At 41.9% G+C, this 23,097-nt stretch overlaps 1 protein-coding gene across 2 annotated transcripts in view; it reads left to right on the top strand.

Moving 5' to 3' along the window:
- Positions 1-23,097, top strand: part of LOC134227610 (zinc finger protein rotund) — a 571,062-nt gene that overhangs the window by 453,242 nt on the left and 94,723 nt on the right. The window contains exon 4 of one of the 2 annotated variants that reach the window (XM_062709225.1): positions 87-173. The exons of the other annotated variant lie outside the window; for it this stretch is intronic. Within the exon in view, the coding sequence (XP_062565209.1) occupies positions 87-173 (87 nt within the window). The remainder of the gene's footprint in view (positions 1-86; positions 174-23,097) is intronic. 2 annotated transcript variants of the gene reach the window in all.

Here is a 23,097-nt window from a genome sequence, read left to right as displayed (position 1 = left end):
TGGTCGCTACAAAACCACCCAATGACGACGACGCACATGACGACGACGACGTTGCACTCGGTGCGTACGTGCACTCGCTTCATCAGCAATGTGGCCAGCACACCAAGGATATGGACTCGTACAGCGGTTGGCCAGCCCCCAGAAACCACATGTCCATGAAGCAAGGATATGAGGTACCTCCTTTGATCCACCTACGGGTCTTTCTGTGTGTTGCCGTTGTTGTCGTTGTTATTTTTGGTGGTGCTTTTTCATTTCCCGTTGCATGCGAATGCTTCAAATCACATTTTGCTACTCCGCTTGTTTTTTTTTGTTTCGATTATTGATTCAGTTTTCCGTTGTCGCACAAAAGATGTACACAGCGTGGAAGAAAATTCCCACATCTCACAACCGCTGCCTGGTTCTTGATTCGGGGAAATCCCTAATGAAAATCGTCATAGATTCATTTGGGATCCTGTGTGGAGGGTGGTCCTCTTGGACCAATCAACCATTTGCGGTTGTATTGATTCAATCAGGGTCTACCCCATGTTCCAGATGAAGGGAGAGAACGAAAGGAAAACTCACCAGATTCCCAGAGTTCCTGTGCCATGCTGATTGATGTTGTGTGCTTCATGCTTGGCTGTGGGTTTCCCATAGTCAAACTGCTTTTTTGCTTGCTTCCACTTTTCAGTTGCTAAGTTGCGTTTGTTCCACTTTTTTTGTTTCTATTGTGCAGAGAAATGTGTGTGAGAGACGAGAAGTTAGTTGGTAGAGCTATTTCTGTTCATTTTCCGAATTGTGCCTCGAGCTATACCAAGTGCAATTTTTATTAGGCGCACCCACCATCACTACCATCCCGTAACTTGATTTCGCTATCGAACAAAGAAAAACGAATCCTTTCGGTCGGCGCTATTAATTGCAGAGACTGCCTTCCTTCAGTGGAAAAATCTCGCAGAAGACGAACAAAAAATAATAACAGGAAACCGCTTTTCATTCGTGCGTTTGATGATGTTCCCACACTTCTAGTTTGTGTTCATACTTTGGATCATTTTCTACACAATCATCCTATTTCAAATCACTGCTTGTCAAAAGTCCAAAATCAATTTTTCTTGTGTCAAGATCTTACCGAATTTAAAAGGTGAATTGCACAGTTTGCCGCATATGGAAACGGCAACCCATGGTGTTCAGTGACTTAACCTAACGACATATGTCGTAGTGTTCGACCTTATTATGAGAATCAATGGTCTGGTATGCAACCTTCAGCAACCAACTTGGTAGGTCGACGTTTTAAGAAAAAGTGATCTCGTAATTCCAAATTCTGTATTCATAAATATTTTTCTAATTGCGGATTCCGTCATCCAGCAACTGGGGAGTATTGGGATCTCCCAGTGTCGGACACATGAGCCATTTCACGAAAAACTCTTAAAACATAATACGGATATGTTTACTTGAATATCATAACTCGGATCGAGTTTACCTTTACAATCTTTTGGAAATGGTAATATCAGTTTCCACACTGATACTCTTCCCTCCCTCTTAATACGGGAGTTTAACCGTGTGATTGCCGGTCGTGAGATTTACACCAGCACAAATATTGCCCTCCGCTCGCTTTCAAATCCATTGTCACGTCACCTCCCTGCCAATAGTCCACTATGGCGAATTGAGGCTGTCGTCATCACAATGGGCTTCGACTAACACAGCGATCGGTCTACCGATAACAAATAGGTATAGGGAATGATGATAACGAATTATAATCAAAACAAATTGAACTGAATTGGAAAAAAGCCTAGGTGATTTTGTGTCTCGCAAGTCATGCTTCAAATTCGCGATTGAAATTTAATTCCATTTGTTATTTCACGCAGATAGTTAGCAGTTAGATAAGCTTACTTACTTACTTACTTATGGATCATGTACACCTCCGGTGGTGCAAAGGGCCGACTTGAAAGATCTCCATCTTAAGCGTTGCCCGGCTATCGCTTTAACCTGTTGCCAGGTTTGATTTCGGTCGACTTCTTTTATTTCTTTATTGAGGCTTCGCTGCCATGAGCCTCTGGGTCTGCCTCTGCTGCGATGTCCCGCTGGGTTCCAGTCTAATGCTTGTTTACAGATTTCGTTTCCGCCCCTACGTAGAGTGTGGCCGACCCAGCCCCACTTCCGATCCCGAACTTCTATCGGCCTCTGCTGACAACGACGATGGAGCTCGTTGTTTGAGATCCAGTTGTGAGGCCACCAGGCCCGAATTATATACCGCAGGCATCTGTTAATGAACACCTGCAGCCGTTGAGTGTTCTCCACTGATACACACCATGTTTCGCTAGCGTATAACAGCACAGATTTCACATTAGTGTTGAAAATTCGTATTTTGATGCGTTCACTTATCTGCCTGTTTTTCCAGATATTTCTTAAACTCGCAAAGGCAGCCCTTGCTTTCTTGATCCGTGCGCATATGTCGATCTTGGTACCGCCGTCTGACGCCATTTGGCTACCAAGATATTGGAAGCTTTCAACATTCTCCACTGGTTGCCCGGCTACTGTGAAACTGGAAGGAGTCACCGTGTTCACATCCAACGATTTGGTTTTGTTGACGTTGATGACTAAACCTGCCGAAGATGAGCGCTCGGCAAGGTCGTTGAGCTTACTCTGCATATCAGAGCGCCGTTGCGCGAGGAGTGCAACGTCATCAGCCAATTCGAAATCGTTTAGGTGCTCCATGGTTATAGGCTGTCATAACAGCCCGCAGGATCTTCCGGCACGGAATCCGGCTTGCTGCCGCCGGAGAGTAGCATCGATCTTCTCCTGAATCCGGGCTAGGATAATTTTGCACAGAACTTTGAGAACGGTACACAGCAACATAATGCCTCGCCAGTTATCGCATACAGTCTGGTCACCCTTTTTGGGCACCTTCACTAAGATACCTTGCATCCAGTCGACCGGGAAAGTTGCGGTGTTCCAGATATTACGAACTAAACGATGCAGTAGTTGAGCGGATGTCATGGGGTCAGCTTTGAGCATCTCGGCTGATATGCGGTCGACCCCTGGGGCTTTATTCGATTTCATGCTTTGGATGGCTGTTTGAATCTCTAGCAGTGATGGCAGATCATGCCGAGGTGGTGATGGCCTGGCTGGCACTTGAAAAAGTTGTTCGAAGTGCTCGAACCAGCGTTTCAGCTGGTCAGTTGGGTCGGTCAATAACTGATCATTCGCGTTTTTCACAGGCATCGTTGCATTCATCTTCGCCCCGCTTAAGCGTCGTGAGATATCGTAGAGGAGGCGAATGTCCCCGGTTGCGGCGGCTCTCTCTCCTTCGTCGGCCAGAGAGTCTGCCCACGCTCGCTTGTCCCGTCGACATGAGCGTTTTACTTCCTTCTCAAGAGCCGCGTATCGTTGACGGGCTAAGACTTTGGCTCCTCTGGTTGTCGATCGCTCCATCGCGGCTTTGGCTTCTCTTCGCTCCTCTATCTTCTTCCAGGTCTCATCGGTGATCCATTGTTTTCTCTGGGTGCGTAGTTCGCCCAGATTGTTCTTGCTGGTGGCGATGAAGGCATTCTTAATGGCGGTCCATTGGTCTTCCACGCTGCCACCTTCCGGAATATCTGCAGCACGCGTCTCCAGTTCTTCAACGAAGGACGGTTTCACCGTGGCATCTTCCAGTCGGCATGTGTTGAATCGTCGTCCAACTCTTTCCTTTTGCCGACGAATCCGCGCAATACGCAGGCGTATTTCGCCGATGAGGAGGTGATGATCAGACGCGATATCGGCACTACGTTTATTATAAGATAAGTTTAGTGCAGTATAAATTATACAGTTTCGCCTAGTACAGGTTCATGCACTATTTAGTTTCAAACTATAGTACGGAGGTGAGGAAAATATGTCCTAAAACTAAAATATATAACCCTAACTGCTAACGGCACTGCTTCGGCCAGACCGAAATCTTTATTCAAATTATTCTAAATGGTGGTAAATGGCCTTGTAAGTCGTAGAAGGGATGCGGATCCGGTGGATGTCGACTGAAACACCACACTCTTCTTCATTCTTCGTCCTCTCCAGTAACATCGACACACTTGATGAATGTATCGCCGGCTGCTGAGGACGGAAATACGCTTTTCCGAATTCTGCCAGTTGTGCCCCATGGAAACGGGAGAAGTCTAGCTGTGTTTGCATTCGTAGAAGAGGATTCACATATTACTATGCTAGAGGACAAGATTGCGAAGGAACTTGGTGTTCCCGGCCCAAGAAAACCGCTTACCGTATGCTGTCCTCTTCTTCCGGCGCAGCGTGTGAATTACAAGCAGATGACATCACGCTTTCCACATCTTAAGAGACTTCCAATAGAAGATTACGATCTAGCACGACCGAAGCTCTTGATCGGACTGGACAATCTTCGTCTCGGGGTTCCACTGCGGTTGCGGGAGGGAGGACCATTTTACCCTATGGCATCTAAGTGCCGATTAGGTTGGGCAGTATATGGCGCACCAACAAAGACGCTGCCGAGAGTGAGTGTTAACTTCCACATGGCTGCGGCGCTTACCATGGATGATCTGCTGAACGAACAGCTTCGAGACTATTTCACGCAGGAAGAAAACGGAACTACTAATCCAGGAAGGACGATTGAGTCAAACGAGGACCAAAGAGTGAGGCAATTACTGGTGGATACAGCGGGGCGTACAGAAACTGGTTTTGAATCTGGTTTTCTATGGAAAGTTGAGTCCGGAGTTCCCGAATACGTATCTAATGCCCATTTGTAGAATGAAAGCATTGGAGAAGAAGCTGATAGGAAATGCTGCGTTGATGCAGCGAGTTCACGAGCAATTATGCGTCTACTAGCCAGCCAGTCAGAAGTCTCCATCGATCCTCGGAGGATTTGGTTTCTACCTTTAGGAATCGTCATCAATCCAAATAAACCAGCGTAAACTCGGTTGATATGGAATGGTGCGGCAAAAGTTGCTGAAAGGTCCGGATCTACTCACATCTCTGCCGAAAGTTCTCAGTGGTTTCCAATTGTTTCCCATAGCAGTTTCATGCGACACCAGGTAGATTTTTCTTCAAATAAAACTGAAAGATAGCGACAGGAACACCTAGATGTTCGTATTTCGTCCCAAATCTTATATGCCGCCCCAAATCTAAGCTATTGAAGTCACCACGTGCTCTCCGTCTACGGCGTAATTCGTCAAGAATGCAAACGCCCAGCAGTAAGCACTACAGTATCCACGGGCGGCGGCAGCAATTATCGACCACCACTGTGTGGACGACAACCTGGGCAGCTTTATGACTGTTGACGAAGCTACACAGGTGGTTAACGAAGTCAAAATTGTCCATTCAGAGGGTGGATTCGAAATACGCAACTTTCTGCCTAATGAAGGCGAAGTACTGAGAAGAACTGGGGAGATCGAACCAGATTCATCCAAAGATTTTGCTCGTGTGCGTGCAGAAACTACCGAATCAGTGCTCGGGATGAAGTGGATCACAGTTTCGCTATACGCGACGACCTACTGCCTATTCTCAATGGAGATCACATCCCGACGAAGCGCTAAGTCCTGAAAGTGTTCATGAGCCTTTTTGAACCCTTAGGATTCCTGTCTTTCTTCTTAGTCCACGGCAAAGTATTGATGCAGGACATTTGGGCATCAGGAATCGGTTGGGATGAACAAATTGGCGAGCAGCTCTACTCTCGTTGGCGTCTATGGACCAACTACTTTCCGCAGTTGAGCACTCTGGGGATTCCTTGTTGCTATTTTAGTGCTTCATTTCCCACCAACTTGCACAGAGTAGACCCAGCAAACACAAGGTCGTATATCATAGTGAATAAGTGTACAAAGTGGAAGCCATATACGTATACGTACATTGGCACGGCAAATGCTGGGTGAAGCGTACCATTGGTACTTCGCGTACCTGAAGGAATAAAATAGACCCCATCTCGCGGTCCTTAGCCTCTTACCCAGCAACTCCTATCCCTACTTCCCCGCGGTGCTGGCCTGGATACGAGCAACCTTAGGGAAGATCGGGTAACCAACCCCGGTGGGAACTATGGTCGTATGCTGACAGGGAAGGGAGGGTTTGCTCCTCTCCGGAGGTGCAAATCTTATTGAGCGTCTGTTCTCCATGTCAGGATCAGCTCACAACAGCGTCTGTTCTCCATGTTAGGGGCGGCTGATCATCGTACGAGTGCCAGCGAGGGACTCTAAGTGAAACTGTGCACCATGGTCCACCGGAAATAAGGAGGAATGGTCCTCCGGAAATTTAGGGGGTTTGGTGTCAGGCCCTGCAAGCCAGCCTTTAAAAAATCATAAGCAACGAACAATCAACAAGAGAGTACGGACCGGAACCATCGGCGAAGACCACTGCGACGAAAAGGGACTAGCGATTGGAAACTCGGTTCGTGGAACTGCAAATCTCTCAACTTCATCGGGAGCACACGCATACTCGCCGATGTGCTCAAGGACCGTGGATTCGGCATCGTAGCGCTGCAGGAGGTTTGTTGGAAGGGATGAATGGTGCGAACGTTTAGAGGTAATCATACCATCTACCAGAGCTGCGGCAACACACACGAGCTGGGAACAGCTTTCATAGTGATGGGCGATATGCAAAGGCGCGTGATCGGGTGGTGGCCGATCAATGAAAGAATGTGCAGGTTGAGGATCAAAGGACGGTTCTTCAACTTCAGCATAATCAACGTCCATAGCCCACACTCCGGAAGCACTGATGATGATAAGGACGCATTCTACACGCAGCTGGAACGTGAGTGCGACAGCTGCCCAAGCCACGACGTCAAAATCATCATAGGAGATTTGAACGCTCAGGTTGGCCAAGAGGAGGAGTTTAGACCGACTATTGGAAAGTTCAGCGCTCACCGGCTGACGAACGAAAACGGCCTACGACTAATTGATTTCGCCGCCTCCAAGAATATGGCCATTCGCAGCACCTACTTCCAACACAGCCTCCCGTATCGGTACACCTTCTGATTGATGGACGGTACTTCTCCGACATTATCGACGTCAGGACATATCGTGGCGCTAACATCGACTCTGACCACTATCTGGTGATGGTTAAACTGCGCCCAAAACTATCCGTCTTCAACAATGTTTGGTACCGACGACCGCCGCGGTACGACCTAGAGCGACTGAAGCAACCTGATGTCACCACTGCATACGCGCAGCATCTCGAGGCAGCGTTGCCGGAAGAGGGTGAGCTCGATGGGGCCCCTCTTAAGGACTGCTGGAGTACAGTTAAAGCAGCCATTAACGACGCAGCGGAGAACAACGTCGGGTATATGGGTCGAAGTCGACGGAACGATTGGTTCGACGAAGAGTGCAGACAGATTCTGGAGGAGAAGGACGCAGCGCGGGCGGTCGCACTGCAGCAAGGTACCCGGCAGAACGTGGAACGTTATAGACGGAAGCGGAGACAGCAGACCCGCTTTCAGGAGAAGAAACGCCGCCTGGAAGAAGCGGAGTGCGAGGAGATGGAACAGCTGTGCCGTTCTCAAGATACACGCAAGTTCTATCAGAAGCTAAACGCATCCCGCAAAGGCTTCGTGCCGCGAGCCGAAATGTGTCGGGATAAGGATGGAAGCATCTTGACGGACGAACGTGTGGTGATCGAAAGGTGGAAGCAGCACTACGAGGAACATCTGAATGGCGCTGAGAGTACAGGCAGTGAAAGTCAAGGCAGCGGAGGAGATGACTACGTCAGTTCAGCGGACGATGGAAGCCAACCAGCCCCCACCTTGAGGGAAGTTAAGGATGCCATTCAACAGCTAAAGACCAATAAAGCAGCTGGTAAGGATGGTATCGGAGCTGAGCTCATCAAGATGGGCCCGGAAAAGCTGGCCACTTGCCTGCACAAACTGATAGTCAGAATCTGGGAAACCGAACAGCTACCGGAGGAGTGGAAGGAAGGGGTTATATGCCCCATCTACAAGAAAGGCGACAAACTGGAGTGTGAGAACTTTCGAGCGATCACCATCCTTATTGCCGCCTACAAAGTGATATCCCAGATCATCTTCCGTCGTCTGTCACCATTAGTGAACGAGTTCGTGGGAAGTTCGTTGACGCCCGCTCGACAACGGATCAGATCTTTACTGTACGGCAAATCCTTCAAAAATGCCGTGAATACCAGGTCCCAACGCACCATCTGTTCGTTGATTTCAAGGCGGCATACGACAGTATAGACCGCGTAGAGCTATGGAAAATTATGGACGAGAACAGCTTCCCCGGGAAGCTTACCAGACTGATCAAAGCAACGGTGGATGGTGTGCAAAACTGTGTGAAGATTTCGGGCGAACACTCCAGTTCGTTCGAATCGCGCCGGGGACTAAGACAAGGTGATGGACTTTCGTGCCTGTTGTTCAACATTGCGCTAGAAGGTGTCACGCGGAGAGCCGGGTGTAACAGCCGGGGTACGATTTTCTACAGATCCAGTCAATTTATTTGCTTCGCGGATGACATGGACATTGTCGGCCGAACATTTGCAAAGGTGGCAGAACTGTACACCCGCCTGAAACGTGAAGCAACAAAAGTTGGACTGGTGGTGAATGCATCAAAGACAAAGTACATGCTTGTGGGCGGAACCGAGCGCGACAGGGCCCGCCTGGGAAGCAGTGTTACGATAGACGGGGATACCTTCGAGGTGGTCGAGGAATTCGTCTACCTCGGATCCTTGCTAACGGCTGACAACAACGTTAGTCGTGAAATACGAAGGCGCATCATCTGTGGAAGTCGAACCTACTACGGGCTCCAGAAGAAACTGTGGTCGAAAAATATTCGCTACCGCACCAAATGTGTCTTGTACAAGACGCTCATAAGACCGGTTGTCCTCTACGGACATGAAACATGGACAATGCTCGAGGAGGACTTGCAAGCACTCGGAGTATTCGAGAGACGGGTGCTTAGGACCATCTTTGGCGGTGTGCAAGAAGACGGTGTGTGGCGGCGAAGAATGAAACATGAGCTCGCCCAACTCTACGGCGAACCCAGTATCCAGAAGGTAGCTAAAGCCGAAAGGGTACGATGGCAGGACATGTTGCAAGAATGCCGGACAGCAACCCTGCAAAGATGGTGTTCAATCCGGCAGGTACGAGACGGCGTGGAGCGCAGCGAGTGAGATGGGCAGACCAGGTGCAGAACGACTTGGTGAGCGTGGGGCGTATCCGAGGATGGAGAGATGCGGCCTCGAACCGTGCATTGTGGCGTCAAATTGTTGATTCAGTGTTATCTGTTTAGATGTTAACTAAATAAATGAAAAATGAATATACGTACATTTTGCATGCAGTCAAATGGAGACATGCGCCTATATCGCCTCCACCTTGTATACTTATTCGATAGCATATGCGACTTTGTGTTGGCTGGGGAACTCCACATTCTCGTTCATGCAAGTGATTCCGCGTACGCCTGCGTTGCATATTACCGCCTCGAAACGGAGAAGGGAATTTATGTAGCACTGGTTTGCTTGAAAAACATCCATTCCTCGCCTGGAGTTGAAAGCAGCGGTCTTGGGAGTTCGGATGCTGGAGTCCGTGTATGGTTATCACACCTATCCTATTCGTCGACGCTTCCTCTGGAGCTATTCAATCACCGTTACAATAAATTCGTCACCGTACGTATTGGAGAGATTCTTACAGCCACAGATGTCCGCGAATGGAGATGGGTTCCCTCCGGTTTAGATACGGCGGATCTCGCCACTGAGTGAAAGAATGGACCAGATTTGTTGCCGGACAAGACGATCTGAAGCGTGCTGAGGAAGAACTCTGGAAGGTGGCACAGGGCGATGCCCCTCCAGAAGAAATTGCCATTCTCTCGGAAACTCAAGGTGCTCCTGATGCGCGTCACTGGCGCCTAAGTAAATCCAGTCCAATCTACAACAACTGGCCTTTCCTAGACGAACGTGGAGTACTACGCCTTCGCGGCAGAATTAGTGTTGCTACTTTTGCACCTGCCAAAGCTAAGTACCCTGCGATTCTTCGAGACAACATTTCTTGTGCTTAGTTTCATATGGGCGTAACTGTATAGATCGATTTCTCTACGTTGATGTTTTCTTTTTATTATTGTATCGAATTGCGCTAGTTTGTTGATGATTTAATGGTTTGGTGTGATAAAGGATGATTGTATCTTGTACCAGAATCAATAATCACGGTTTTAGCTTTTGAAACAATTGGGTTATTAACAAAATGTAAAATCGATTAAGAGAAATCGATTACACCCGGTTCTTTTTTTACACGGGTGGGTTTTAGTTGATTACGACCTTTAGCGTTGATGAAACTATGAGTGAATTCCATGAAAAAAATCACGAAAAATTGAAGAAAATTCAGGTGGTATTTAAAAAGCTGTGAAAAATCAGCGCGAGATTTAATCACTATCCTGATTACATACTGGTACCATCGTCGTTTCCGCCACGCGAACTGAGAAACCGTCGTCAACGAGATGAGACAACGCTTCGAAATCGCCATGTTGCGTGCTTTGGTCGAAAAGGTCACAAAAAACAGCATGGCATGCCGAATTAAGAAAGCAGCTCCAAATCCTCCAGCCATCCCGGTGAGCTACTTCGGACCAATACTGGTCAAAGTAGGGAGGAGCCTGGTTACGCGATGGGTTGCTCTGTTCACCTGCCTCACGATTCGCGCTGTGCATTTGGAGGTGGTGTACAGTCTATCCTCTGAATCCTACATCAAGACGAAACAATACTCTTGCCAATACGTTCACCACTGCAAAGACTCGATGGAATTTTATACCACCGGCCGCCCCCATATGGAAGCACTACCCCCAACCATTTTCTTCTGGGGACCTCAAATGGCGACAAATGTCCGGTGAATAAACATGTCAATAGCCCAGCGGCACTACGTAGCAGCTGGAGACTTGCCCAGTCCATAGTTCAGCGGTTCTGGACAAGATGGATCAAAGAGTACCTGCCAGTAATCACGCGAAGGTCAAAGTGGTTCGACGAGGTGCGAGACATTGAAGTGGGAGATTTGGTGTTGGTTGTCGGTGGAACGACGAAGGACCAGTGGATACGTGGGCGGGTAGAGACGGTGATGCCTGGACGGGACGGAAGAGTACGACAGGTAGTGGTCAGAACAGCATCTGCACGGCCTGCAGTGAAGTTGGCAGTACTTGACGTTCTGGATAGCAGTGAACCAAGCGGAGACGTCGAATAGCGACGTGAGCACAAATAAGGTTCACGGGAGGGGGGATGTCACGTCACCCCCTGCCAATAGTCCACTGTGGCGAATTCATCACAATGGGCCACCGATCGGAATGATGATATCGAATTATAATCAAAACAAATTGAGCTGAATTGGAAGAAAAGCATAGGTGATTTTGTGTCTCGTGTTTGTTATTTCACGCAGATAGTTAGCAGTTAGGTAAATCTAGTGCAGTATGAATTATAAAGTTTCGCCTAGTACAGGTTCATGCAGTTTTTTTGTTTCAAACTATAGTACGGAGGTGAGGAAAATATGTCCTAAAACTAAAATACATAATCCTAACTAAATCTAGGGTACAGTAAAGCCACTGCTTTGGCCAGACCGAAATCTTTATTCAAATTATTCTAAATGAATAAGGTGTAAGTATGCTAGTTTTCTACAACCTAATGAAACTAAAGTGACTTAAATTTGCAGTATCTATAAACATGAACGCTACAAGCTATAGTGATTGTAATTTATTCGTCCATGCTTAGAAGTCTCCAAAAATTGTAAGTAACAAGGAACGAATGTAGTACAAATGATACTAATAGATCAATTACAGTTTCAGCTTACTATTACCCAATAAACGATTTGGTCAAAACAGTTTGCAAGACTTTCCCCCCAAAACATCCGCTTGTATAAAACATTCTTCTTGCCTGCCGTATCCTAACGAAACTATCAAATTGATACTTTCGCCTCTAATTTTATCATGAACATGCACCATAATCCTGGGAACTTTGATCACCGGGGTAACATTGATCAGTTCCAGCTTTTTCAAGAAATGAATAAATTATTACTTTCTGTTCTTATTATGACCTATACCTAACTTAATCTTGACTAAATTTGCTGCTGCATGATGTAACCTTCGGATGAATTTGCATTTATTTTTCGTTAAAATTTGAAAAATATAATCAACATTAATTTTTGAACTCACAGCAAGTTGCTTAAAGTAAGCATATGCGGTATTTCGAAAAATTTCGTTTTAGGGCATTCGAAACGAAATTCCGCGAAATTTCGCGGAATTTTAGTATGGCGAAATCTGATTTTCTGATTTCGTTTCGTATCGTTTAATTCCAAAAAATTCGACGGAAAAATCATGCCTTTTACGAAATTAAACGGAATTTCGCGGAATCTCGAATTTTTAAAATTTCAAATTTTCATATCATAAAACAATTTGGCTGCGCTGCTGAATAAAGCCATTCAAACTTTATTTAAATTTTTATACATATGAATTCTTTCACTAAATCTCACCACATAACATAATTCTGTATTTTCAACAGAAACACATTTAGCTTTCCACTTAAAAAATTTCTTCAATGTTTTGTTGAAAGTGTTCAAGTAAAACGTGATGCATGGTTGTTGATTTAAATAACATTGTTCAGTGACGTAAACATAATTTGTACATCTCATCGTTTTGGTATGCTCTATTTTTATTTAAGTTCACTGAGTTAGGTAATATGTAATATATTATGAGGCGATTGTTCGATCCGTGCTCTAGTTGAAACTTTTCGATAAACGAAATATTCCTAACTTGTGTACTGAGTATTGTTAGCTTCCCGTTGTCTTTTGAAAGTATTCAGTTTGAACAACCATTGTTTATTAGAAACAGTGAAATGGAGATGGTGATGATTCAGAAGTTGTCCTGATTTAATAGATTTTCAGTTCTTTGCAGATTTAAGAATGCTCAAGATTTGGGGCTTTTTTCTGATATCTCATTTATTTCAGATTCTGGAACTGATTCAGATCCTTCCGATTGAGATCATTGTCATGACCTAAACTTTTACCTTCAGATATTTTTGATTCCGTATATCATGGAAATCTAGAATTTTCTCACATTAACTAGATCCTGCAGATCCATATAATTCAAATGCTTCAAAATTGTATCTATTTTCTGTCACAATCGTACTGGTGCGGCGCGTTTTCCGTAGGGCAGTTTGTTGTTTGCTTGGACGTGCTGCTGGTTTTAAAAGTTAATATTTAGCAATAAACGTAAATGTCTGCGTTTGAGTTTGATGGCATAAAATTAGTTTACATTTAATAGCTAAAGGCTTATACATTGTTCCCAAGGTCTGCAAAGATTTATAGTTTGAATGCCCACTCTCCAGGCTATACAGATTCATCATGGAATGGAGAACGTTTTCCGGGGCGCCAGGCAATGTGAGGCAAGTAGGCTGAACCCGGAACTGTCCCGCATAATCCGGGACGTTTGGCTACTGTAACCTAATGCCTACACAGATAGAAAAAGTTGTTGAAATTTACACGAAAGTAATGCACATAAAGGGAATGCCAAAAGCGCGTAAATTTAAACGATATTATCGCCTGAATGTATGCAATTTGTATTGCATTATGTCACTTTTTATACGAATAAGTGTCATAATGCTATGTAAATTGCATACATTAAGGGCAAACTTGTTGGAAAAGATTCATGTACGCTCAGAATAGTGTAATTTTCCATGTCTTTATTATTTACGCATTTTTGACGTAAACTACGTCTAAGGGGAAGACTCGGATACAGGGTGACAAATGAAAATTTCCAAATTCGAGACCGTCACGAAATTATGTAAGATTTCAAACGTTAATAGCTCCTTTATCTTTCAATGGATTTTCGAGATTTTATTATCAATTGAATCGAAAACTCTCCAGCAATTTTTGAAGCCCATTGAATCTATTGATTATCAACGTAAAAACATTGAAAATTCTAATTCTTTACCAACCCAGTAAAATTTCAGAGTTTCGTTACGACCGCCGGCTGCGGTTGGTTCTTGCGCTCTACTTTTGTGCGGTGATTCGCACAAAAAGTAGGCTACGATAGAACCAGAGCAATGACCACGGTCGGAGCAAAAAAGTAGTGTTTATGAAAAAGTGCTACAGATGCTGGACATGTTCATGTAAGCAAGAGGTGATTAGGCCGATACAAATATTAAAAATCAATTATGTCTCCCCCTGGTTTTTTTTCGCCCAAAAAAAAAATTTGAGCGGGCAACAAAAAAAATTCGCTTAATTTTTAGGATTTTCAAAACATTCTTTAACAAATCCGAGGAGTTTTTGATTTTTTCATTTTAATGTTTATTTTTATTATCCCCCTTGACCTTTCGGAGACTAGTAGGACAAAAAGTCAATGAAATATTTGTAACGGCCTTATTAAAATTGATAATCAATTTTATACAAGGTTATCCTACTATTTAGGCAGCACCCTTAAAATAACACTTCAAAAGTATTTAATCGCCATTTCATAGGCAAATGAGATGTATTAATCACTCTAAGTCGAATAACATTCGGAGAAAGGCATCATCTCCACTGCAGAATAATAAATTTGGGGTTTTTAAATGAAAATTTTAAATTGTCATATCCAACCATTTTCATATAGTGAGTTACGTCTATTTTAATCGAAACATAAATGGATTTGGTGTGCGATCGAACATGATTTACGGAAAAACTACACATTACACGCGGCAAAACGTTTACCAAAACGAACCTCGCTACCTTCCGACCCCATATATCCAACATCCCATTAGTTGTAATTTAACTAAGCACGCACGCGCGGTTTGAAATTTGTATGAGAATTACTATGCAGTCATTTTTTTTGGAAAACCGTTTTGCAACGTTGCTCATTAATATCTAAAAATATATGAGAACGTTGACAACATAAAAAAATTTAGCAAGTGAATGAATCGTTTTTGAGAAACAATTTGCTGCTTGCAAGAAAAATTATTAAGGAAATACTAAATCGTGGAAAATTTAATTGAGCACGTAAAAGAATAACATATCAATAATGAGCATTTTTCTTCTTCTTATTGGCTTTACATCCCCACACTGGGACAGAGCCGCCTCGCAGCTTAGTGTTCATTAAGCACTTCCTCAGTTATTAACTGCGAGGTTTCTAAGCCAGGTTACCATTTTTGCATTCATATATCATGAGGCTAACACGATGATACTTTTATGCCCAGGGAAGTCGAGACAATTTCCAATCCGAAAATTGCCTAGACCGGCACATTGAATCGAACCCAGCCACCCTCAGCATGGCCTTGCTTTGTAGCCGCTCGTCTTACCGCACGGCTAAGGAGGGCCCTTCAGCATGAGCATTTTTATTTTCTTTATAACTTTGCTTACGAAAATCCGATCGGTTCGCAACAACAACCGTCTTACAGATTTAGAAATATTCTACGACGTCTTCGGGTTGATTATATTTAGGGGGAGATCCTCAAGTTCCGGACACATAAGCCATTTAACAACAAAAAAACTCTAACTATCCGGATTATGTTTTTGCCTTTCTCGTACAACTAAGTTGTACCGAAAGGCTATCATTTCACTCCAAATTCGAACTTTTGATAGAAGTCCCGGAGACCCATAGTGTTATATACCATTCGACTCAGCTCGATGAGCTGAACAAATGTCTGTCTGTCCGTGTGTGCGTGTGTGTGTGTATGTGTGTGCGTGTGTGTGCACAAATGCCATAAAAACATTAGCCAAATTTTCACATAGAAACTCTTAACTGATTTTCTTGCAACAAGTTGCATCCGACAGAGACTAAAACGCTGTTGATCACTATTGAATTTCATAATAATTGAAAATTGCAAAAATAGATAATATTAAAATAGTGATGAGACATAGTCACATAGAACAATAATGTGTTATGAAAAATGCCTTGCATCTATGAATATTTTATCCGTGGCTTCCCATTAAGAGTTTCATCGCACTATAAAGATGCTCGTGTTGCACGCATTTAGGCGTAAGTATGCTCTTCGTTCAGTTTCATAGTACTATGAAATTGTCCGAAAGTCAAAATTCGAACATAGGAAATTCGAGAAACTTTTGGCAGCGCCATCTGTCATCTAGTAGTGTAAATTTTCTATCATAACATTAGACGGTGTAACTGTTTTGCCTTTCTTGTACATCATCGAGGTGTAAGCGTAAAGGCTACATTTATTACCTTTTAGCGCGAGAAAGGCGCCATCACCGTTAGGTGGATTAATCTGGGGTTTTTTTATACCTTTCCAGCAGAACATACCCTGCGTTGCTCGGGTTTTTAAGTTTAATGTCATTTTCTGCGTTGATTGCGACGCCGTACTCTAGATAATTTTTCGAGCGATCGCATTAGGTTTTATCCAAACTCGCCCTAATATTGTATTATGACAATTTTCCCAACTTTTCCTTTAAAATTTACTTACCTTTTACATATAGAAACACAGCTGATCCCAATACGAATCGATAAGTGAGGAAATCTCGCAAATCGGTCATCCTATTCGTGAGTTATACTGTCTCAAAGGAAAAATAGATAGAAGAAAGATACACAAAATATGACCATTGACCATTGATGATTCATACAAACTAGCAATATTTGGTCATTTGAACACGTTTTGCGACGATGAATTTTGGTAAAAAAATTCACGGTTCAGAAAAATGTCTCCTAGTACTGGACACTATTGCATCATGTTCAAATGTGACTAAGTTCCTGTTACATGAATAAAGACATCATTCAGAATAGTAATATTTTTCACGTGCTTTAAGTTGTAAATACTAAAAATTGTTAGTGGAGCTTATTTGACTCTTCAGCTAAATTTTTTACATCCTAATCCAAATTCCCACCTTTTTCAATGTCCTCTTTAATTTTTGTTTCTGCTAATTTCTGTGGCTTTCTCTGCAAGAAGAAACAATTGAATTGAAGTAAGTGTAACAAAACAGGTGTGAAGAATTTTTATTCAACATCAAATTTTGTACAAACTACAAAGTTTATAACATGAAGATCTGATATTCCTTGCCGTTAGAAGCCTTTTCAGCAGCTTCCTTTTGTACTTAATAAGATGAAGGAGGGACCTCTGCAAGTAGTATCGTTTTAAGAAGTGTCCGATATTGGGAGGTGTCCGGCGCTGGGGGATCTCCCCCTAAATAGTCACGAAACGATCTTTCACAGACGGGATTTCTATAGTAATTTCCATACAAACTTCAAACGACTCGTACTCAGTTAAATTATAACCAATTCTCATCAGACCGCATCGTGCTTTCGTGCTGTGCGGTTCTTTCTCTCTTTGCGGAAGGAAGTTTTTAATACTACCCGAAGCTATTTTAATTTCAACGGTGCTTCTTAGCGCTATTTGTACCCACTGATCCCGTTACGATCTTTGCAAGGACCCGTGCCTTCGTTTTACGTTGGACCCGTTTGCGGAAGTAAAATTCCGACAAGCGGTGGTAATCCTGCAGGGACACCGTTCTGGGACCTCTTAGAAGGTCACGTCTCCACGCTCAGCCATGAGTATTAACAAAAACAAGAGGAAGAGTCTCTGAATTCTCCACTTCCTTCAAAGAAACAAGGTTTCAAGACCGTCCTGCCCAAGCGCGGAAAAAATAGAAGGAAGCTGGAGAATTCAGATATTCCTTCTAACTCTAATATCGGAAATAATTCTTCTCCAATCGAACTGAGCAATCAGTTCGATTTGATTAATGATGAAATTGAGCAAATCGAATATACCTCTAGCCCAGGTGATTCGATTCATGCGAAAAAGCAAAGGATTCCGCCAATTGTGGTATCTGTTGCCGAGTTTTCTGGCTTCCGGAATGAGATTTTGAGTAACCTTCAGGGGATCAAGGTTTCATTTCAGATTGCTAGGAAGGGTGACTGCCGCGTTTTGCCGGGATCGCTTTGACGATCGCAAACGTCTTCTTCACTATTTAACTGAGAAGCGCCATAAATTCTTCACATACGACGACAAAACTGAGCGATTCTTCAAAGTCGTCTTGAAAGGTCTCCCAGTGATGACAAATCACTGGATGAGATTAAATTGAAATTTCTCAATTACTTGGATTTTCACCAGTCCAAGTAATTAAGATGAAAAGAAATCCCATTCTGGTACTTCCCAGAGGGCATTTCTCAAGAATTTTATTTAGTTCTTTTAAGAAAAGTGAACTAAATAGTTTGAAAAGTTTGGAAAAGGCCTGTATAATGTCTCATGTCCGTGTTACATGGGAACATTTCCGCAGGCCTCTGGGGGAAATTTCCAAAACCCTACCCAGTGCCGTAAGTGCCAAAAGTGGGGTCATGGAACCAAACATTGTCACATGGATGCTAAATGCATGATTTGTGGTGGAACCTCTCACGCCAAGGACGCATGTCCTGTGAGAGAATATTCCAATAAATTTAAGTGCGCAAACTGTGGGGCAATCATAAATCCAATTTCTGGGAATGCCCTTCACGCAAAAGTTTTGAATTCCCGTGCAAAATTGATGACGGGAAATTCCAATCGGATCCCAGATTCGACGGGTAGAAATTTTTCAAACGCTCAAATTTCGAAACCGGTTACCGGTCGAGCAATTCATACCCACCACAATTCACAAACAAATTTTGCCGCTCGTCAACGGGTAGCAAGCACTTCAGTAAATTCCAATTTTTCGAATGTACCTACGTATGCAAACATCGCTGCTGGTAGGCAAAATTTCTCTTCTCAAAATGAGGTTTATACCCATGTCCCAACGGAAAATAATGGTCATGTTGCCGATTCAGGTAGCATGACTGCTTCCGATTTTGATTTTTTAACTGAACAATTGCATCACATGATTGATGCAATGTTCAAAGCAAATACCATTCCTGAAGCTGTTCAGGTTGGTATAAAGTACACACAAAAATTGTTATCGGACTCCGTTTCAATGGATCCAAATAATTGTGTGAAAGTTCTAAATTGGAATGCCCGCTCTCTAAAGGGTAAGGAAGATGAATTATTCAACTTCCTTTCAGTTCATAATGTGCATATTGCCATTATAACTGAAACGTATTTAAAACCAGGACTCTCCATTAAAAGAGATCCAAACTACTTTATCTACAGAAATGATCGTCTTGACAGCGCCTGTGGTGGGGTCGCCATTGTCATTAATAGACGTATCAAACATAAATTATTTTCTTCGTTTGAAACCAAAGTTTTTGAAACCTTGGGAGTTTCTGTTGAAACAAATTTTGGACAATTTTCCTTCATTGCAGCCTACTTGCCTTTTCAATGCAATGGGCAGCAAAAGAATTTGTTGAAAGCTGATCTTCAAATTCTGACTCGCAACAAATCAAAATTCTTCGTAATTGGTGACTTCAATGCCAAACACCGTTCATGGAATAATGCTCAAAGCAATTCCAATGGTAAAATTTTATTTGAAGATTGTTCTGCGGGATATTATACTATTCAATATCCCAATGGACCAACTTGTTTTTCTTCCAGTCGAAATCCTTCTACAATTGATTTAGTTTTAACGGATTCAAGTCAGCTGTGTGGCCAATTGGTAAGTCATGTTGACTTTGACTCTGATCACCTTCCTGTGACATTTGAAATCTCACAAGAAGCCATTTATAATCCAATCAGCTCTACTTTTAATTATCATAGAGCTGATTGGGATTTATATAAAACGTATATCGATAGGAATTTTGATGTTAATATTCCTTTGGATACCAAAGTGATATTGACAATGCGCTCGTATCTTTGACAAATTTAATTGTCGAAGCCAGAGGCATTGCAATTCCGAAATGTGAAGTTAAATTCAACTCCATTATTATTGACGACGATCTTCAGCTACTGATCCGGCTTAAAATGTGAGAAGAAGGCAATACCAAAGAACTCGTGATCCCGCGTTGAAAGTTATTTGGCGAGATTTGCAAAATGAAATTAAAAAACGTTTCGCTATTCTGAGAAATACCAACTTTGAGAATAATGTCTCGAAGTTGGATCCCAGTTCGAAACCCTTTTGGAAATTAACAAAAATTCTTAAAAACCTCAAAAGCCAATTCCAGCGCTTAAAGAGGGAAATAAAATTTTATTAACAAATGGCGAAAAGGCTCAAAAACTTGCTCAGCAGTTCGAGAGTGCCCATAATTTTAGTCTAGGTCTCACTAGTCCAATTGAGGATCAGGTTACACGGAGCTTCGAAGACATTCTCAACCAAGAGAATGTTTTTGACCCTTCGTTGGGAACCAATTTGGATGAAGTGAGATCTATTACTAGAAACTTTAAAAATATGAAAGCCCCGGGTGATGATGGTATTTTCTACATACTTATCAAAAAACTTCCTGAGAGCTCTTTATCCTTTTTGGTTAATTTATTTAACAAATGTTTTCAATTGGCATACTTTCCAGATAAATGGAAAAACGCCAAAGTTGTTCCTATTTTGAAGCCGGACAAAAATCCAGCTGAGGCTTCTAGTTATCGCCCAATCAGTTTGCTTTCTTCAATAAGCAAACTGTTTGAAAAGATTATTTTAAATAGAATGATGGTTCATATTAATGACAATTCTATTTTTGCTGATGAGCAATTTGGGTTTCGCCATGGGCATTCAACCACTCATCAGTTATTAAGAGTTACGAACTTAATTCGGCTCAACAAATCTGAAGGATATTCGACTGGAGTTGCTCTTCTTGATATAGAGAAAGCATTTGACAGTGTTTGGCATGAAGGTTTGATTGTAAAATTGATGAATTTTAATTTTCCTCTGTACATAATTAAACTGATCCAAAGTTATTTATCAGATCGCTCGCTGCAGGTAAACTATCAGAATACTAAATCTGATAGATTACCTGTAAGGGCTGGTGTCCCCCAAGGCAGCATACTGGGGCCCATATTGTATAACATTTTTACTTCTGACTTACCTGATTTACCACCAGGGTGTCAAAAATCTTTGTTTGCAGATGACACGGGCCGTTCGGCCACAGGGCGAAGCCTTCGTGTCATTGTAGTAGATTGCAAAAAAGTTTGGATGTTTTCTCCACTTACTTGCAAAATGGAAAATTTCCCGAATGCTTCCAAAACTCAGCTTATAATTTTCCCACATAAGCCGAGAGCTTCTTATTTGAAACCTTCTAGCAGACATATTGTCACTATGAATGGGGTTCCAATTAATTGGTCTAGCGAAGCTAAATATTTAGGACTTCTGCTAGATCAAAAATTAACTTCAAATTAGATCACATTGAAGGCCTTCAAGCCAAATGTAACAAATATATTAAGTGCCTATATCCACTTATAAACAGAAAATCAAAACTTTGTCTTAAGAACAAACTTTTGATTTACAAACAAATTTTTAGACCTGCCATGTTGTATGCTGTGCCAATATGGACTAGTTGCTGCAATACCAGAAAGAAGGCACTTCAGAGGATTCAAAATAAAATTCTGAAAATGATTCTGAAGTTGCCTCCGTGGTATAGTACCAATGAACTTCATAGAATTTCTAATATTGAGACATTGCAACAAATGTCCAACAAAATAATTTCCAATTTTAGACAAAAATCGTTGCAATCTTCTATTACATCGATTAACTCCTTGTACCCTTAGTATAAAATAGGTTAAGATTAGTTTAAGTAGAAAACATTGTAATTCCTACATGGTTCAATTCAACCAGAGGAAAAATTCTAACTGCCAGAGGCCATTGAAATGTATTAATAATAACTAAAAATATAACATAGCAAATAAGGATGATAGTGTTAAGAAAACACGGAACACCTAGTCTAAGAGATGAATGCATGTATTAGATAATTAGCAAATAAAATTAGTTAAAAAAAAAAAAATAAAAAAAAAAAATAAAAAAAAAAAATAACCAATTCAGTTTAAAATTTAGGAGGTTCATCAAAACAGCAAATGTTATCGTTCAAGCATAGATGAGCGCAAAAGTCAAAATTTCAATCCCTCTAGGCACTAACAAAAATAATTATCTTAAGATCTGTTTTACGTAGTTTACGTCGGGCGGTCGTATCTTGTATATAACCCTTCTGATTTTTTTTCTGTGTACATGCAGATAGTGTAATGGTGTTGCTAGAGTAAGAGCATCCCACGGATATTATTGTTAAGGTTTCTAATCGTTCTCACAAAAAGTAAGTGAGAGGTGAACTTCCGCGACTAGCATAAGAGTCCCATGTCGATTTTTGGCGATTTTGATTTTTTTTCAGAAATAAGCTTAAAATGACCTCATATTTAAGAAAAACTGATAAAATAATAGACTTCGTTCAAGAAATTTGAAAATCAAAACCCACTTGTGTTGTCCCATCTTGCTATTTATTCGCATAACAGTCACATTCCAAATTTTGATACACTTTTACACAGAAAAGAAATATAATTATGGTCCATTCAATAGTTCCATAGCAATGTATACATAAAAATAATATTATGCCAAATTTTCAGAAGGATTGCATGTTTAATCAATTTATTAGATTTTTTTTGTATTTCTCCATGTAAAACGAGTTTGAAACATTCAACGGCATATTACTGAAGTTGAAGAAAACTGACATGGGACGCTTATGCGAATAGGGGCAGTGAAGTGATTAAACGAAAAAGGTTTTCATCTAGCAGTCACGATTTTCGTTTATCTTCCAAGGCCGAGAAAAAGTGATGAATGAAAAATGCCCTACCCCCAACAAAAAAAAAACGCTAATAGACCTCAGTAAAAAAAATAGAAAAAGTCGAGTTTACTACTGCAATCAAAAGCTGCTTGGAAAGTTTTACAGATTCATTAAATTCTCATGGATTTGGTTGGAAATTTGCCTGGAGACTTATTCAAGACGTTGATTGAAATGGAAGGGTGGAACTTTGAATCTGTCTTTTCAAAATGGTGAACAGATCCAATCAATATGAAATCTGTTGATTGCAGTTTAAAATCGGCATTATTTTATTTTTACTGATGTCTGTTGGAAATATTAAGCGATGAATATTTTTACGTTGTTTCTGGTAAAGGGGCGTACTTTTGAAAATGAACAGGTACAAAACTGATGGCATTTGGGTGACAATATTTTACTTTAAAAATATCAAACATTTTTTTTATTCGTGTTAGGGGAAAAGACGGCTTTGGCAGGTTTTTTTTTCTATTATTGTCAGGGGGTTTTTTGTCGACCAAATTTTATTAAATTTGGTCACAATATTCTTTGATATGCAAAGAATGTTTAGGCCAAATTTGAGCATAATCAGTCATAAAAAACCCCTGACAATAATAGAACAAAA

This window comes from Armigeres subalbatus, chromosome 3 (assembly GCF_024139115.2).
Source record: "Armigeres subalbatus isolate Guangzhou_Male chromosome 3, GZ_Asu_2, whole genome shotgun sequence".
NCBI lineage: Eukaryota > Metazoa > Arthropoda > Insecta > Diptera > Culicidae > Armigeres > Armigeres subalbatus.
The sequence above is the reverse complement of the archived record's forward strand: the minus strand, read 5'-3'. Positions and strand labels throughout refer to the sequence as shown.